This window comes from Phyllobates terribilis, unplaced genomic scaffold, assembly GCF_046119375.1.
Source record: "Phyllobates terribilis strain yellow unplaced genomic scaffold, ASM4611937v1 Scaffold_819__1_contigs__length_631989, whole genome shotgun sequence".
Taxonomy (NCBI): Eukaryota; Metazoa; Chordata; class Amphibia; order Anura; family Dendrobatidae; genus Phyllobates; species Phyllobates terribilis.
The window spans coordinates 209,056-228,494 of record NW_027363579.1 but is presented as its reverse complement, the minus strand read 5'-3'; the positions used below and the strand labels follow the sequence as shown (position 1 = coordinate 228,494).

The 19,439-nt window shown below is 49.0% G+C and overlaps 1 protein-coding gene across 1 annotated transcript in view; it reads right to left on the bottom strand.

The window, feature by feature from the left end:
- The window catches only part of LOC141240294 (beta-2-glycoprotein 1-like), a 112,905-nt gene that overhangs the window by 30,373 nt on the left and 63,093 nt on the right, over positions 1-19,439 (bottom strand). The window contains exons 2-3 of the mRNA XM_073668624.1: positions 17,431-17,607; positions 14,838-14,934 (exon numbers count right to left, since the gene is read on the bottom strand). Coding sequence (XP_073524725.1) covers positions 14,838-14,934; positions 17,431-17,607 — 274 coding nt within the window. The remainder of the gene's footprint in view (positions 1-14,837; positions 14,935-17,430; positions 17,608-19,439) is intronic.

The window sequence follows — 19,439 nt, the reverse complement described above, 5'->3', positions numbered from 1 at the left end:
CTTTATATGGACTGACAGGTTATGGACAGTGAGTAACCGGAACTCTGTTGTAAATATGTTTGGAGCGTAACCCAGGAATGGACTAAAGACTGTTGAAGACTCGGGGCAGGACAGACCCCTACCTGGTTACGGCTCCCTGTTCTTTGGTGAAATGGGCACCCTTATTGCCTCCCGGTTACGGACACGCCGTGACCATCTCATGTATTTAATTGTTATTGTTTATACCCTGTTATGTTTTGGAAAAAAAAATTTATGTTTAGTCCGGGAGTACTAAATTTCACTAGGGGGGAATGTGGCACCCCAGGGGTCTGGTTTCCACAGTAATAGCAGTATTACGTCTGAGAGCAGGTGGGAGGTCTCCTGGGCAGGAATCCTAAGCATGCCACACCTCCTGCTCAGTCCTGGGAGGGGAAGAACTTCCCCTACATAAACTGGGGCTGAGGCAGGGTTAGAGAGAGGAGTTCCAGACAGAGACGGAGTCTGGTCTGGACACGCAGAAACAGGGACAGAGAGACATCAGGAGCTCTGTAGGAGCCAAGGAGAAGCGCCAGGGGCTGGAGCTGTGCAGAGCTCGCCCTGGGAGAAGGTACTAAAACCGGACACAGGAGTCTGAGGCTGTGGGGACTAAGATATACCCAGCAGCAGAATCCATCCGGCAGGGGATTCCAGGTCCTCTGGCCATAAAAGCCCGGAGGCTCAGTCACAACGAAGGGACCAGCACCGCCATCCCGGAGCGGAGGCTAACAGGAGGCCCCAGGTCACCAGCCATAAGGGTGAGCACCACACGGTATACCCAGGGACGTGGGCTACTTGTAACCGCCGAAAGCAGGGTAGCCAGGAAGGGTACAGACTAACGGGAAGGCCTACAACTCCACCTGGCCAGGGGAACTCCGGCTTACTCGCAGACTAACCAGGCCCCAACTACTAGCCAGCACTCCCGGGGGAATTTGCCTTGTACCATCAGTAAAGGCCCTGAACTGTACCCTCGCGTCTCCGTGCTTCCTTGTCGCACCGTTAGTGCTGGGACATCCACACCATCACTCCCAACATCACCCACATCCGCTGCCCTCAGGCCATACCTCTCCCGTTGGGGGTTATATTAACATTGCTGCACACCTATACCACCGGCCTCAGCGGTCTGCCCTGCAGCGGCGGTTTCATAACCGCATTCAACGGGTGGCGTAGTCGGACACTAATACCATCATACCAATAACTGCCACTTAGTTTGACCACCCTGGGCGCGGACCGGGTCACCGCCACACGAAGACTACTACCCCCATCGGATCCGGCTCCGGGTATCCCCCGCGCGCACGCGCGCCGCACTACAGCACTGGCCCAGGGGGTGAGTCAGCTCCACCCTGTGTTACTCCTGAGCGGCTCCACCCTGTGTTGTTCCTGAGAGGCTCCACCCTGTGTTGTTCCTGAGTGGCTCCACCCTGTGTTACTCCTGAGTGGCTCCACCCTGTGTTGTTCCTGAGAGGCTCCACCCTGTGTTGTTCCTGAGTGGCTCCACCCTGTGTTACTCCTGAGCGGCTCCACCCTGTGTTGTTCCTGAGAGGCTCCACCCTGTGTTGTTCCTGAGTGGCTCCACCCTGTGTTACTCCTCAGCGGCTCCACCCTGTGTTACTCCAGAGTGGCTCCACCCTGTGTTGTTCCTGAGTGGCTCCACCCTGTGTTACTCCTGAGCGGCTCCACCCTGTGTTATTCCTGAGCGGCTCCACCCTGTGTTACTCCAGAGTGGCTCCACCCTGTGTTATTCCTGAGCGGCTCCACCCTGTGTTACTCCTGAGCGGCTCCACCCTGTGTTGTTCCTGAGAGGCTCCACCCTGTGTTACTCCTGAGCGGCTCCACCCTGTGTTATTCCTGAGCGGCTCCACCCTGTGATACTCCAGAGCGGCTCCACCCTGTGTTACTCCAGAGCGGCTCCACCCTGTGTTACTCCTGAGCGGCTCCACCCTGTGTTACTCCTGAGTGGCTCCACCCTGTGTTACTCCTGAATGGCTCCACCCTGTGTTACTCCTGAGCGGCTCCACCCTGTGTTACTCCAGAGTGGCTCCACCCTGTGTTACTCCTGAATGGCTCCACCCTGTGTTATTCCTGAGCGGCTCCACCCTGTGTTACTCCTGAGTGGCTCCACCCTGTGTTACTCCTGAATGGCTCCACCCTGTGTTATTCCTGAGCGGCTCCACCCTGTGTTACTCCAGAGCGGCTCCACCCTGTGTTACTCCAGAGTGGCTCCACCCTGTGTTGTTCCTGAGCGGCTCCACCCTGTGTTGTTCCTGAGCGGCTCCACCCTGTGTTATTTCTGAGCGGCTCCACCCTGTGTTACTCCTGAATGGCTCCACCCTGTGTTACTCCAGAGTGGCTCCACTCTGTGTTATTCCTGAGCGGCTCCACCCTGTGTTACTCCAGAGTGGCTCCACCCTGTGTTATTCCTGAGCGGCTCCACCCTGTGTTACTCCTGAGCGGCTCCACCCTGTGTTACTCCAGAGTGGCTCCACCCTGTGTTATTCCTGAATGGCTCCACCCTGTGTTATTCCTGAGCGGCTCCACCCTGTGTTACTCCTGAGTGGCTCCACCCTGTGTTATTCCTGAGCGGCTCCACCCTGTGTTATTCCTGAGCGGCTCCACCCTGTGTTACTCCAGAGCGGCTCCACCCTGTGTTACTCCTGAGCGGCTCCACCCTGTGTTACTCCTGAGTGGCTCCACCCTGTGTTACTCCTGAATGGCTCCACCCTGTGTTACTCCTGAGCGGCTCCATCCTGTGTTACTCCAGAGTGGCTCCACCCTGTGTTACTCCTGAATGGCTCCACCCTGTGTTATTCCTGAGCGGCTCCACCCTGTGTTACTCCTGAGTGGCTCCACCCTGTGTTACTCCTGAATGGCTCCACCCTGTGTTATTCCTGAGCGGCTCCACCCTGTGTTACTCCAGAGCGGCTCCACCCTGTGTTACTCCAGAGTGGCTCCACCCTGTGTTGTTCCTGAGTGGCTCCACCCTGTGTTACTCCAGAGTGGCTCCACCCTGTGTTATTCCTGAGCGGCTCCACCCTGTGTTACTCCTGAATGGCTCCACCCTGTGTTACTCCAGAGTGGCTCCACCCTGTGTTATTCCTGAGCGGCTCCACCCTGTGTTACTCCTGAGCGGCTCCACCCTGTGTTATTCCTGAGCGGCTCCACCCTGTGTTACTCCTGAGCGGCTCCACCCTGTGTTACTCCTGAATGGCTACACCCTGTGTTACTCCAGAGTGGCTCCACCCTGTGTTACTCCTGAATGGCTACACCCTGTGTTACTCCTGAATGGCTCCACCCTGTGTTACTCCAGAGTGGCTCCACCTTGTGTTACTCCAGAGTGGCTCCACCTTGTGTTACTCCTGAGCGGCTCCACCCTGTGTTACTCCTGAATGGCTCCACCCTGTGTTACTCCTGAGCGGCTCCACCCTGTGTTACTCCTGAGCGGCTCCACCCTGTGTTGTTCCTGAGCGGCTCCACCCTGTGTTGTTCCTGAGCGGCTCCACCCTGTGTTGTTCCTGAGTGGCTCCACCCTGTGTTACTCCAGAGTGGCTCCACCCTGTGTTATTCCTGAGCGGCTCCACCCTGTGTTACTCCTGAGTGGCTCCACCCTGTGTTACTCCTGAGTGGCTCCACCCTGTGTTACTCCTGAGTGGCTCCACCCTGTGTTGTTCCTGAGCGGCTCCACCCTGTGTTGTTCCTGAGCGGCTCCACCCTGTGTTGTTCCTGAGCGGCTCCACCCTGTGTTGTTCCTGAGTGGCTCCACCCTGTGTTACTCCAGAGTGGCTCCACCCTGTGTTATTCCTGAGCGGCTCCACCCTGTGTTACTCCTGAGTGGCTCCACCCTGTGTTACTCCTGAGTGGCTCCACCCTGTGTTACTCCTGAGTGGCTCCACCCTGTGTTACTTCTGAATGGCTCCACCCTGTGTTACTCCTGAATGGCTCCACCCTGTGTTACTCCTGAGCGTCTCCACCCTGTGTTAAATCCTGAATGGCTCCACCCTGTGTTACTCCTGAGTGGCTCCACCCTGTGTTGTTCCTGAATGGCTCCATCCTGTGTTGTTCCTGATCGAACACCCTACATAAACCTGGCCTGGCACCTCCTTCCTTGCGAGATTATTGAGCTCCCAGCCTTTAGTCAAGCGCTCCCTTCACCTGCTGTCTCATACAAGACTATACTGCTGCTCCCGTGTACCAACCTCTGGCTATTGCTGACTACACTACCTTCCGGTGCTGCCCCTAGTGGTTGCAATACCACTAATCCAACCCAGGTCAGTTCCTATGGATGATACCATTAGTTATAGGTCGGGGGGGACGGGACACTATCGCCTCCTGTGGATTATACCATTAGTTGTCGAGGAGGATACCATTAGTTCATTAGTTATCAGCCGGGGGGCACTATCGCCTTTTGTGAATGATACCATTAGTTGTAGGGGGGGACACTATCGTCTCCTGCGGATGATACCATTAGTTATCAGTCGGGGGGGGCGCTATCGCCTTCTGTGGATGATACCATTAGTTGTCGAGGAGGAGGGACACTATCGCCTCCTGTGGATGATACCATTAGTTATCAGTCGGGGGGGAAAACTAACGCCTCTTGTGGATGATACCATTACTTGTCGGGGGGGACGACACTATCATCTCCTGTGGATGATACCATCATTAGTTATCAGCCAGGGTGGCGGGTGGCGCTATCGCCTTCTGTGGATGATACCATTAGTTTCGGGGGGGCACTATCGCCTCCTGTGGAAGATACCATTAGTTGTTGGGGAGATACTATCGCCTCCTGTGGATGATCCCATTAGTTATCAGTCGGGGGGCACTATCGTCTTCTGTGGATGATACCATTAGTTGTTGGGAGGGCACTATCGCCTCCTAAATATGATCCCATTAGTTATCAGTCGGGGGGACACTATCGCCTTCTGTGGATGATCCCATTAGTTATCAGTCCGGAGTACACTATCGCCTCCTGTGGATGATACCATTAGTTGTTGGGAGGGCACTATCGCCTCCTAAATATGATCCCGTTAGGTATCAGTCGGGGGGACACTATCACCTCCTCTGGATGATACCATTAGTTATCAGTCGGGGGGACACTATCGACTTCTGTGGATGATCTCATTAGTTATCAGTCCGAAGTACACTATCGCCTCCTGTGGATGATACCATTAGTTGTCGAGGAGGGGGGATTCTAACGCCTCCTGTGGATGATACCATTAGTTGTCGAGGAGGTGGGACACTATCGCCTCCTGTGGATGATACCATTAGTTATCAGTCTGGGGTGGAAACTAACGCCTCTTATGGATGATACAATTAGTTATCAGTCGGGGGGGGGGGCAATATCACCTTCTGTAGATGATACCATTAGTTGTAGGGGGGGACGCTATTGCCTCCTGTGGATGATACCAGTTATCAGTCGGGGGGGAAACTAATGCCTCTTGTGGATGATACCATTAGTTGTCGGGGGGGTGGGGACACTTTCGTCTCCTGTGGATGATACCATTAGTTGTCAGGGGGGGACACTATCGCTTCCTATGGATGATTCCATTAGTTATCAGTCAGGGGGGCACTATCACCTTCTGTGGATGATACCATTAGTTGTTGGGGGGGCACTATCGCCTCCTGTATATGATCCCATTAGTTATCAGTCGGGGGGACACTATCGCCTTCTGTGGATGATGCCATTAGTTATCAGTCGGGGGGACACTATCACCTCCTGTGGATGATCCCATTAGTTATCAGTCAGGGGGGCACTATCGCCTTCTGTGGATGATACCATTAGTTGTTGGGGGGGCACTATCGCCTCCTTTATATGATCCCATTAGTTATCAGTCGGGGGGACACTATCGCCTTCTGTGGATGATGCCATTAGTTATCAGTATGGTCACTGTCAGCTTCACGATAGCCCAATTAATATTATTTTTCGCTGCCACCACCGTCCAGATATGAAATATAATACAGGCCTGGGTGGACGCCTGCGTTCTGGTAGCGTATATGGCTTTGGGGGAGGGAACGATTACAGGACAAAAGAAACAGAACTATTACATTTTATATTTAATCCAAAAGGGAGTCAGTGTTTAGGAAAAATATATACAAGAATTTTACAAAGGAGACATTAAAATACATAAGCAGTTACACAAAATAATAAGGATTAAGGAAGAAACTTACTATACGATCGCTGAGTCGATTCAATATAGGTGGAGGAGGGGCTTCCCGATTTGATTAGACTGTTATCGAACAGGTTCCGTTGCTTATAGTCCTTATACCCCTCTGGCAATGAATGAATGAATCTCCAACCTCAGCAAACTATTTTATGCTTAAGGGAGAGACCTGTCCACACCCCCTTGTGTTGACATCACATGGGCTGGGGCTCCACCCTTCATGTTTGAATTAAAAATATGTTTTTGGGGATAACTTATCGCTGGTTGATCCCAGAAGCCCAAAAATGATACCATATTTTCTATTATGATTTTACCTTCATTTAGAGACCACACATGATATAGTTGCAGTTTGCTATTTTGCCACTTTTGCGCCACAGCTCCCTGGTTTGGCTTGCAGCAATGAGAAAATATGCATACGTTCCTTGGCTTTCCCTGCCACTAAAAATATAGGTTCCGTTATTATCGGACGTATGGAACTTACAATATTCCATATATTGTATCGGTGCAGAAAATCCTGCAGTCTGGGGAATTGTTAAACTCTCATGGAGACTAAACGAGCCATTTCCTCCTTCCTTTCATCTCTGCCCCTATACTGGAAGGTATCAATCTATCCCAGGTCTGTGATAAGAGTTAAGAGGAAATGCATTAGTATGCTATGTGGGTCCTGTAGCCTTCTCTTTATGCCAGCATCTGGCTAATTGGCTGTTTTTCCTGTGTGCTGGGACTTGCACACAGACAGCTGCGTGGAGTGTCAGCTCTGGTCTCGTGACAAATGATGGATAAGGGAGAAGTGAGGGGGGCTTCAAGGAGGGAGAAATGGTTAATATTTTCTTAATATTTCCCTGACATTAATATCTACCTGACCCCATTAGTTATTATCAGTTGGGAGGACACTATCGCCTCCTGTGGATGATACCACTAGTTATCAGTCGGTGGGGGGGCACTATCGCCTCCTGTGGATGATATCATTAGTTATCAGTCGGGGGGACACTATCACCTCCTGTGGATGATACCATTAGTTATCAGTCGGGCGGACACTATCGCCTCCTGTGGATGATACCACTAGTTATCAGTCGGTGAGGGGGCACTATCGCCTCCTGTGGATGATACCATTAGTTATCAATCGGGGGGACACTATCACCTCCTGTGGATGATACCATTAGTTATCAGTCGGTGGGGGGCACTTTCACCTCCTGTGGATGATACCATTAGTTATCAGTCGGGGGGACACTATCACCTCCTGTGGATGATACCATTAGTTATCAGTCGGGCGGACACTATCGCCTCCTGTGGATGATACCATTAGTTATCAGTCGGGGGGGGGGCACTATCGCCTCCTGTGGATGATACCATTAGTTATCAGTCGGGGGGGGGGCACTATCACCTCCTGTGGATGATACCATTAGTTGTCGAGGAGGGGGGATTCTAACGCCTCCTGTGGATGATACCATTAGTTGTCGAGGAGGTGGGACACTATCGCCTCCTGTGGATGATACCATTAGTTATCATTCTGGGGTGGAAACTAACGCCTCTTATGGATGATACAATTAGTTATCAGCCGGGAAGGGGGGGCAATATCACCTTCTGTAGATGATACCATTAGTTGTAGGGGGGGACGCTATTGCCTCCTGTGGATGATACCAGTTATCAGTCGGGGGGGAAACTAATGCCTCTTGTGGATGATACCATTAGTTGTCGGGGGGGTGGGGACACTTTCGTCTCCTGTGGATGATACCATTAGTTGTCAGGGGGGGACACTATCGCTTCCTATGGATGATTCCATTAGTTATCAGTCAGGGGGGCACTATCACCTTCTGTGGATGATACCATTAGTTGTTGGGGGGGCACTATCGCCTCCTGTATATGATCCCATTAGTTATCAGTCGGGGGGACACTATCGCCTTCTGTGGATGATGCCATTAGTTATCAGTCGGGGGGACACTATCACCTCCTGTGGATGATCCCATTAGTTATCAGTCAGGGGGGCACTATCGCCTTCTGTGGATGATACCATTAGTTGTTGGGGGGGCACTATCGCCTCCTTTATATGATCCCATTAGTTATCAGTCGGGGGGACACTATCGCCTTCTGTGGATGATGCCATTAGTTATCAGTATGGTCACTGTCAGCTTCACGATAGCCCAATTAATATTATTTTTCGCTGCCACCACCGTCCAGATATGAAATATAATACAAGCCTGGGTGGACGCCTGCGTTCTGGTAGCGTATATGGCTTTGGGGGAGGGAACGATTACAGGACAAAAGAAACAGAACTATTACATTTTATATTTAATCCAAAAGGGAGTCAGTGTTTAGGAAAAATATATACAAGGATTTTACAAAGGAGACATTAAAATACATAAGCAGTTACACAAAATAATAAGGATTAAGGAAGAAACTTACTATACGATCGCTGAGTCGATTCAATATAGGTGGAGGAGGGGCTTCCCGATTTGATTAGACTGTTATCGAACAGGTTCCGTTGCTTATAGTCCTTATACCCCTCTGGCAATGAATGAATGAATCTCCAACCTCAGCAAACTATTTTATGCTTAAGGGAGAGACCTGTCCACACCCCCTTGTGCTGACATCACATGGGCTGGGGCTCCACCCTTCATGTTTGAATTAAAAATATGTTTTTGGGGATAACTTATCGCTGGTTGATCCCAGAAGCCCAAAAATGATACCATATTTTCTATTATGATTTTACCTTCATTTAGAGACCACACATGATATAGTTGCAGTTTGCTATTTTGCCACTTTTGCGCCACAGCTCCCTGGTTTGGCTTGCAGCAATGAGAAAATATGCATACGTTCCTTGGCTTTCCCTGCCACTAAAAATATAGGTTCCGTTATTATCGGACGTATGGAACTTACAATATTCCATATATTGTATCGGTGCAGAAAATCCTGCAGTCTGGGGAATTGTTAAACTCTCATGGAGACTAAACGAGCCATTTCCTCCTTCCTTTCATCTCTGCCCCTATACTGGAAGGTGTCAATCTATCCCAGGTCTGTGATAAGAGTTAAGAGGAAATGCATTAGTATGCTATGTGGGTCCTGTAGCCTTCTCTTTATGCCAGCATCTGGCTAATTAGCTGTTTTTCCTGTGTGCTGGGACTTGCACACAGACAGCTGCGTGGAGTGTCAGCTCTGGTCTCGTGACAAATGATGGATAAGGGAGAAGTGAGGGGGGCTTCAAGGAGGGAGAAATGGTTAATATTTTCTTAATATTTCCCTGACATTAATATCTACCTGACCCCATTAGTTATTATCAGTTGGGAGGACACTATCGCCTCCTGTGGATGATACCACTAGTTATCAGTCGGTGGGGGGGCACTATCGCCTCCTGTGGATGATACCATTAGTTATCAGTCGGGGGGACACTATCACCTCCTGTGGATGATACCATTAGTTATCAGTCGGGCGGACACTATCGCCTCCTGTGGATGATACCACTAGTTATCAGTCGGTGAGGGGGCACTATCGCCTCCTGTGGATGATACCATTAGTTATCAATCGGGGGGACACTATCACCTCCTGTGGATGATACCATTAGTTATCAGTCGGTGGGGGGCACTTTCACCTCCTGTGGATGATACCATTAGTTATCAGTCGGGGGGACACTATCACCTCCTGTGGATGATACCATTAGTTATCAGTCGGGCGGACACTATCGCCTCCTGTGGATGATACCATTAGTTATCAGTCGGGGGGGGGGCACTATCGCCTCCTGTGGATGATACCATTAGTTATCAGTCGGGGGGGGGCACTATCACCTCCTGTGGATGATACCATTAGTTATCAGTCGGGGGGGGGGCACTATCACCTCCTGTGGATGATACCATTGGTTATCAGTCGGGGGGGGGGCACTATCACCTGCTGTGGATGATCCCATTAGTTATCAGTCCGGGGGCACTATCGCCTCCTGTGGATGATACCATTAATTATCAGTCAGGAGGGGACACTATCACCTCCTGTGGATGATACCATTAGTTATCAGTCAGGGGGGACACTATTGCCTCCTCTGGATGATACCTTTAGTTATCAGTCGGGGGGGGACACTATCACCTCCTGTGGATTATACCATTAGTTATTAGTCGGGGGGGGACACTATCACCTCCTGTGGATGATACCATTAGTTGTCAGTTGGGGGGGACACTATCCCCTTCTGTAGATGATACCATTAGCTATCAGTCGCAGGGGATACTATCACCTCCTGTGGATGATACCATTAGTTATCAGTCGGGGGGGCACTAACACCTCCTGTGGATGATCCCATTAGTTATCAGTCGGGGGGGACACTATCACCTCCTGTGGATGATACCATTACTTATCAGTCGGTGAAGGGGGCACTATCACCTCCTGTGGATGATACCATTAGTTATCAGTCGGGGGGTCACTATCACCTCCTGTGGATGATACCATTAGTTATTAGTCGGGGGGGGACACTATCACCTCCTGTGGATGATACCATTAGTTATCAGTCGGGGGGGACACTTTCACCTCCTGTGGGTGATACCATTAATTATCAGTTGGGGGGGACACTATCCCCTTCTGTAGATGATACCATTAACTATCAGTAGCGGGGACACTATCGCCTCCTATGGATGATCCTATTAGTTATCAGTCGGGGGGGACACTATCGCCTCCTCTGGATGATCCCATTAGTTATCAGTCGGGGGGGGGACATTATCACCTCCTGTGGATGATACCATTAGTTATCGGTCAGGGGGGACACTATCACCTCCTGTGGATGATACCATTAGTTATCAGTTGGGGGTACACTATCACCTCCTGTGGATGATACCATTAGTTATCAGTCGGGGGGGACACTATAACCTCCTGTAGATGATACCATTAGTTATCAGTCGGGGGGGACACTATCACCTCCTGTGGATGATCCCATTAGTTATCAGTCAGGGGGACACTATCACCTCCTGTGGATGATCCCATTAGTTATCAGTCGGGGGGGGACACTATCACCTCCTGTGGATGATCCCATTAGTTGTCAGGGGGGACACTATCACCTCCTGTGGATGATCCCATTAGTTGTCAGGGGGGACACTATCACCCCCTGTGGATGATCCCATTGGTTATCATTCGAGGGGACACTATCACCTCCTGTGGATGATGCCATTAGTTATCAGTCGGGGGGGACACTATCACCTCCTTGATGATACCATTAGTTGTCGGGGGGGACACTATCACCTCCTTGATGATACCATTAGTTGTCGGGGGGACACCATCACCTCCTTGATGATACCATTAGTTGTCGGGGGGGACACTATCACCTCCTTGATGATACCATTAGTTATCAGTCGGGGGGGACACTATCGCCTCCTGTGGATGATACCATTAGTTATCAGTCGGGGGGGACACTATCACTTCCTTGATGATACCATTAGTTGCCGGGGGGGACACTATTGCGTCCTGTCGATGATCCCATTAGTTATCAGTCGGGAGGACACTATCACCTCCTGTGGATGATCCCATTAGTTGTCAGGGGGGACACTATCACCTCCTGTGGATGATCCCATTAGTTGTCAGGGGGGACACTATCACCCCCTGTGGATGATCCCATTAGTTATCATTCGGGGGGACATTATCGCCTACTGTGGATGATACCATTAGTTATCAGTCGGGGGGGACACTATCACCTCCTTGATGATACCATTAGTTGTCAGGGGGGACACTATTGCCTCCTGTGGATGATACCATTAGTTATCAGTCGGGGGGGACACTATCACCTCCTTGATGATACCATTAGTTGTCGGGGGGGGGACACTATCACCTCCTTGATGATACCATTAGTTATCAGTCTGGGGGGACACTATCACTTCCTTGATGATCCAATTAGTTGTCGGGGGGGACACTATCACCTCCTTGATGATACCATTAGTTGTCGGGGGGGACACTATCACCTCCTTGATGATACCATTAGTTGACGGGGGGTGACACTATCACCTCCTTGATGATACCATTAGTTGTCGGGTGGGACACTATCACCTCCTTGATGATACCATTAGTTGTCGGGGGGGACACTATCACCTCCTTGATGATACCATTAGTTGTCGGGGGGGGACACTATCACTTCCTTGATGATACCATTAGTTATCAATCGGGGGGGACACTATCACCTCCTTGATGATACCATTAGTTGTCGGGGGGGACACTATCACCTACTTGATGATACCATTAGTTTTCGGGGGGACACTATCACTTCCTTGATGATACCATTAGTTGTCTGGGGGGGGACACTATCACCTCCTTGATGATACCATTATTTGTCGGGGGGGGGACACTATCACCTCCTTGATGATACCGTTAGTTGTCGGGGGGGTACACTATCACCTCCTTGATGATACCATTAGTTGTCGGGGGGGACACTATCACCTCCTTGATGATACCATTAGTTGTCGGGGGGGGACACTATCACCTCCTTGATGATACCATTAGTTGTCGGGGGGTGACACTATCACCTCCTTGATGATACCATTAGTTGTCGGGGGGGACACTATCACCTCCTTGATGATACCATTAGTTGTCGGGGGGGGACACTATCACTTCCTTGATGATACCATTAGTTATCAGTCGGGGGGGACACTATCACCTCCTTGATGATACCATTAGTTGTCGGGGGGGACACTATCACCTCCTTGATGATACCATTAGTTGTCGGGGGGGACACTATCACTTCCTTGATGATACCATTAGTTGTCGGGTGGGACATTATCACCTCCTTGATGATACCATTAGTTGTCGGGTGGGACACTATCACCTCCTTGATGATACCATTAGTTGTCGGGGGGGACACTATCACTTCCTTGATGATACCATTAGTTGTCGGGGGGGACACTATCACTTCCTTGATGATACCATTAGTTGTCGGGGGGGGACACTATCACTTCCTTGACGATACCATTAGTTGTCGGGGGGGACACTATCACTTCCTTGATGATACCATTAGTTGTCGGGTGGGACACTATCACCTCCTTGATGATACCATTAGTTGTCGGGGGGGGACACTATCACTTCCTTGACGATACCATTAGTTGTCGGGGGGGACACTATCACTTCCTTGATGATACCATTAGTTGTCGGGTGGGACACTATCACCTCCTTGATGATACCATTAGTTGTCGGGTGGGACACTATCACCTCCTTGATGATACCATTAGTTGTCGGGGGGACACTATCACTTCCTTGATGATACCATTAGTTGTCGGGGGGGACACTATCACTTCCTTGATGATACCATTAGTTGTCGGGTGGGACACTATCACCTCCTTGATGATACCATTAGTTGTTGGGGGGGACACTATCACTTCCTTGATGATACCATTAGTTGTCGGGTGGGACACTATCACCTCCTTGATGATACAATTAGTTGTCGGGGGGGACACTATCACTTCCTTGATGATACCATTAGTTGTCGGGGGGGACACTATCACTTCCTTGATGATACCATTAGTTGTCGGGTGGGACACTATCACCTCCTTGATGATACCATTAGTTGTCGGGGGGGGACACTATCACTTCCTTGATGATACCATTAGTTGTCGGTGGGGGACACTATCACTTCCTTGATGATACCGTTAGTTGTCGGGGGGGGGACACTATCACTTCCTTGATGATACCATTAGTTGTCGGGGTGGACACTATCACTTCCTTGATGATACCATTAGTTGTCGGGGGGGGACACTATCACTTCCTTGATGATACCGTTAGTTGTCGGGGGGGGACACTATCACTTCCTTGATGATACCATTAGTTGTCGGGGGGGGACACTATCACTTCCTTGATGATACCGTTAGTTGTCGGGGGGGACACTATCACTTCCTTGATGATACCATTAGTTGTCGGGTGGGACACTATCACCTCCTTGATGATACCATTAGTTGTCGGGGGGGGACACTATCACTTCCTTGATGATACCGTTAGTTGTCGGGGGGGGACACTATCACTTCCTTGATGATACCATTAGTTGTCGGGGGGGGACACTATCACTTCCTTGATGATACCGTTAGTTGTCGGGGGGGACACTATCACTTCCTTGATGATACCATTAGTTGTCGGGGGGGACACTATCACCTCCTTGATGATACCGTTAGTTGTCGGGGGGGGGACACTATCACTTCCTTGATGATACCATTAGTTGTCGGGGGGGACACTATCACTTCCTTGATGATACCATTAGTTTTCGGGGGGGACACTATCACTTCCTTGATGATACCATTAGTTGTCGGGGGGGGACACTATCACTTCCTTGATGATACCATTAGTTGTCGGTGGGGGACACTATCACTTCCTTGATGATACCGTTAGTTGTCGAGGGGGGACACTATCACTTCCTTGATGATACCATTAGTTTTCGGGGGGGACACTATCACTTCCTTGATGATACCATTAGTTGTCGGGGGGGGACACTATCACTTCCTTGATGATACCGTTAGTTGTCGGGGGGGGACACTATCACTTCCTTGATGATACCGTTAGTTGTCGGGGGGGGACACTATCACTTCCTTGATGATACCATTAGTTGTCGGGGGGGACACTATCGCCTCCTGTGGACGTTTTTCTCCTCATTGATGTGACATTGATGAGACTGGGGCTCCCACAATGCACTGCGGCGGACGCTCTCTATCGCGCTCTCTGTCCTCTCACCCTTCATCACACGAGAAGCGGGCGACGCTCTGATACGTCACCTCCGTATAGCGCACGCTGCCATCCTGCGGGGCGCCGGGGGCGGGGCACTGCTGTCCTGGAGGAGAAACACAGGGGTAATGAGGGGAGGAGCCAGGTGTGGGGCGTGTGATATATGTAAATTAGGGGAGGAGCCAGATGTGATATATGTAAATGAGGGGAGGAGCCAGATGTGTGGGGCGTGTGATATATGTAAATGAGGGGAGGAGCCAGATGTGTGGGGCGTGTGATATATGTAAATGAGGGGAGGAGCCAGGCGTGGGGGGGCATGTAATATATGTAAATGAGAGGAGGAGCCAGGCGTGGGCGTGCAATATATGTAAATGAAGGGAGGAGCCAGGTGTGGGCGGGTAATATATATCAATGAGAGGAGGAGCCAGGTGTGGGGCGTGTGATATATGTAAATGAGGGGAGGAGCCAGGCGTGTGGGGTGTGTGATGTATGTAAATGAGTTGAGGAGCCAGGCGTGGGGGGATGTAATATATGTAAATGAGAGGAGAAGCCAGGCGTGGGCATGTAATATATGTAAATGAAGGGAGGAGCCAGGTGTGGGCGTGTAATATATCTAAATGAGAGGAGGAGACAAGTGTGGGGGTGTACTATATGCAAATGAGGGGAGGAGCCATGTTCAGGGTGTGTTCTGTATGGAAATAGTGGGAGGAGCCCGGTGCAAGGCCTGTTCCATATGTAAATGAGGTGAGGAGCCAGGTGCAGATCGTGTTCTGTATGTAAATTATGGGTGGAGCCAGGTGTGGGGCGTGTTCTGTATGTAAATGAAGGGAGGAGCCAGGTGGGGTGTGTAACATATTTAAATGATGGGCAGAGCTGTGTTCGTTGCATGTTCTGTATGGAAATAAGAGGAGGAGCCGAGTGCTGGGCGTGTTCTGTGTGTAAATGATGGGCGGAGCCATATCTGGGCATAAGTTGTATATAAATGATGGGCGGAGCCATGTTCGGGGGCGTGTTCTGTGTGTAAATGATGGGCGGAGCCATGTCTGGGGCATAAGCTGTATATAAATGATGGGCGGAGCCATGTTCAGGGCGTGTTCTGTATGTAAATGATGGGCGAAGCCATGTTCAGGGCGTGTTCTGTATGTAAGTGATGGGCGGAGCAATGTTTGGGTTGTGTTCTGTATGCAAATGATGGGTGTAGCCATGTTCAGGGCGTGTTCTGTATGTAAATGATGGGTGGAGCCATGTTTGGGTTGTGTTCTGTATGTAAATGATGGGTGTAGCCATGTTCGGAGTGTGTCCTGTATGTAAATGATGGGTGGAGCCTTGTTCTGGGCGTGTTCTGCATGCAAATGATGGGTGTAGCTATGTTCGGGGCGTGTCCTGTATGTAAATGATGGGTGGAGCCATGTTCGGGGCGTGTCCTGTATGTAAATGATGGGTGGAGCCATGTTCAGGGCATGTTCTGTATGTAAATTATGGGTGGAGCCGTGTTCTGGGCGTGTTCTGTATGTAAATGATGGGTGGAGCCATGTTCAGGGTGTGTTCTGTATGTAAATGATGGGTGGAGCCATGTTCGGGTCGTATTCTGTGTGTAAATGATGGGTGGAGCCCTGTTTGGGGCGTGTCCTGTATTTAAATGATGGGTGGAGCCATGTTCGATTCGTGTTCTGTATGTAAATGATGGGTGGAGCCATGTTTGGGGCGTGTCCTGTATTTAAATGATGGGTGGAGCCATGTTCGGTTCGTGTTCTGTATGTAAATGATGGGTGGAGCCATGTTTGGGGCGTGTCCTGTATTTAAATGATGGGTGGAGCCATGTTCGGTTCGTGCTCTGTATGTAAATGATGGGTGGAGCCATGTTTGGGGCGTGTCCTGTATGTAAATGATGGGTGGAGCCATGTTCGGATCGTATTCTGTATGTAAATGGTGGGTGGAGCCATGTTTGGGGCGTTCCTGTATTTAAATGATGGATGGAGCCATGTTCGGTTCGTGTTCTGTATGTAAATGATGGGTGGAGCCATGTTTGGGGCATGTTCTGTATGTAAATGATGGGTGGAGCCATGTTTTGGGCGTGTCCTGTATTTAAATGATGGGTGAAGCCATGTTCGGTTCGTGCTCTGTATGTAAATGATGGGTGGAGCCATGTTTGGGGCGTGTCCTGTATGTAAATGATGGGTGGAGCCATGTTCGGGTCGTATTCTGTATGTAAATGGTGGGTGGAGCCATGTTTGGGGCATGTCCTGTATGTAAATGATGGGTGGAGCCATGTTCGGTTCGTGCTCTGTATGTAAATGATGGGTGGAGCCATGTTTGGGGCATGTCCTGTATGTAAATGATGGGTGGAGCCATGTTCTGGGCATGTTCTGTATGTAAATGATGGGTGGAGCCATGTTCGGGGCGTGTCCTGTATGTAAATGATGGGTGGAGCCATGTTCGGTTCGTGTTCTGTATGTAAATGATGGGTGGAGCCATGTTTGGGGCATGTCCTGTATGTAAATGATGGGTGGAGCCATGTTCTGGGCATGTTCTGTATTTAAATGATGGGTGGAGCCATGTTCGGGGCATGTCCTGTATGAGAATGGTGGGTCCCAGTACTTACTCTTGCACCGCAGGCTGGCGTGCTCCCAGTGTCCCAGCGTCTGGCACACCGCCCGATCATTCCCAGAATCCTTCACAAATCCCGGGACACAGAGGTAAGTGACAACATCCAGCGGAATATAGACGATCCGACCCGGGCGGAAGAAAGCGTTCAGCACCTCCGGGGGCCGGGAGCAGACTACAGGCGGGGGAGGGGAGCCGAGTACATGAAATAGAAGAAGAAACCTGCCATATGAGATCACCGGAAAATATAACACAAGGTCGCCACAGAACATCTGAAAACATGTAAGAAGCCTTAAAATGTAAAAAACACAGCAACCTACAATATGTAACTGATCAGAATAGATATGGGGGATATGGGTCTATATGGAGATATGTGGTGATATATGAGGATATATGGGGATATATGGGGATATATGGTGATATATGGGGATATATGGAGATATATGGGGATATATGGTGATATATGGAGATATATGGTGATATATGGAGATATATGGGGATATATGGGGATATATGGGTCTATATGGGGATATATGGGGATATATGGTGATATATGGAGATATATGGTGATATATGGAGATATATGGAGATATATGGGGATATATGGTGATATATGGGGATATATGGGGATATATGGAGATATTTGGTGATATATGGTGATATGTGGTGATATATGGGTCTATATGGAGATATATGGGGATATATGGAGATATATGGGGATATATGGAGATATTTGGTGATATATGGTGATATGTGCTGATATATGGGTCTATATGGAGATATGTGGTGATATATGGTGATATGTGGTGATATATGGAGATATATGGGGATATATGGTGATATATGGTGATATATGGTGATATGTGGTGATATATGGGGATATATGGGGATATATGGGGATATATGGAGATATATGGGGATATATGGGGATATATGGTGATATATGGGTCTATATGGAGATATGTGGTGATATATGGTGATATGTGGTGATATATAGAGATATATGGGGATATATGGGGATATATGGAGATATATGGAGATATATGGGGATATATGGGGATATATGGGGATATATGGAGATATGTGGAGGTATGTGGTGATATATGGGGATATATGGGGATATATGGTGATATATGGGGATATATGGGGATATATGGAGATATATGGGGATATATGGAGATATGTGGTGATATATGGGGATATATGGGGATATATGGAGATATATGGGGATATATGGGGATATATGGAGATATATGGGGATATATGGTGATATATGGAGATATATGGTGATATGTGGTGATATATGGAGATATATGGGGATATATGGTGATATATGGGGATATATGGTGATATATGGTGATATATGGTGATATGTGGTGATATATGGGGATATATGGGGATATATGGGGATATATGGAGATATATGGGGATATATGGGGATATATGGTGATATATGGGTCTATATGGAGATATGTGGTGATATATGGTGATATGTGGTGATATATGGAGATATATGGGGATATATGGGGATATATGGAGATATATGGAGATATATGGGGATATATGGGGATATATGAAGATATGTGGTGATATATGGGGATATATGGGGATATATGGTGATATATGGGGATATATGGGGATATATGGAGATATATGGGGATATATGGAGATATGTGGTGATATATGGGGATATATGGGGATATATGGAGATATATGGAGATATATGGGGATATATGGGGATATATGGAGATATATGGGGATATATGGGGATATATGGAGATATGTGGATATATATGATATATGGGGATATATGGAGATATATAGAGGTATATGGAGATATATGGGGATATATGGGGATATATGGAAATATATGGGGATATATGGAGATATATGGAAATATATGGTGATATGTGGTGATATATGGGGATATATGGAGATATATGGGGATATATGGAGCTATATGGTGATATATGGAGATATGTGGAGGTATGTAGTGATATATGGGGA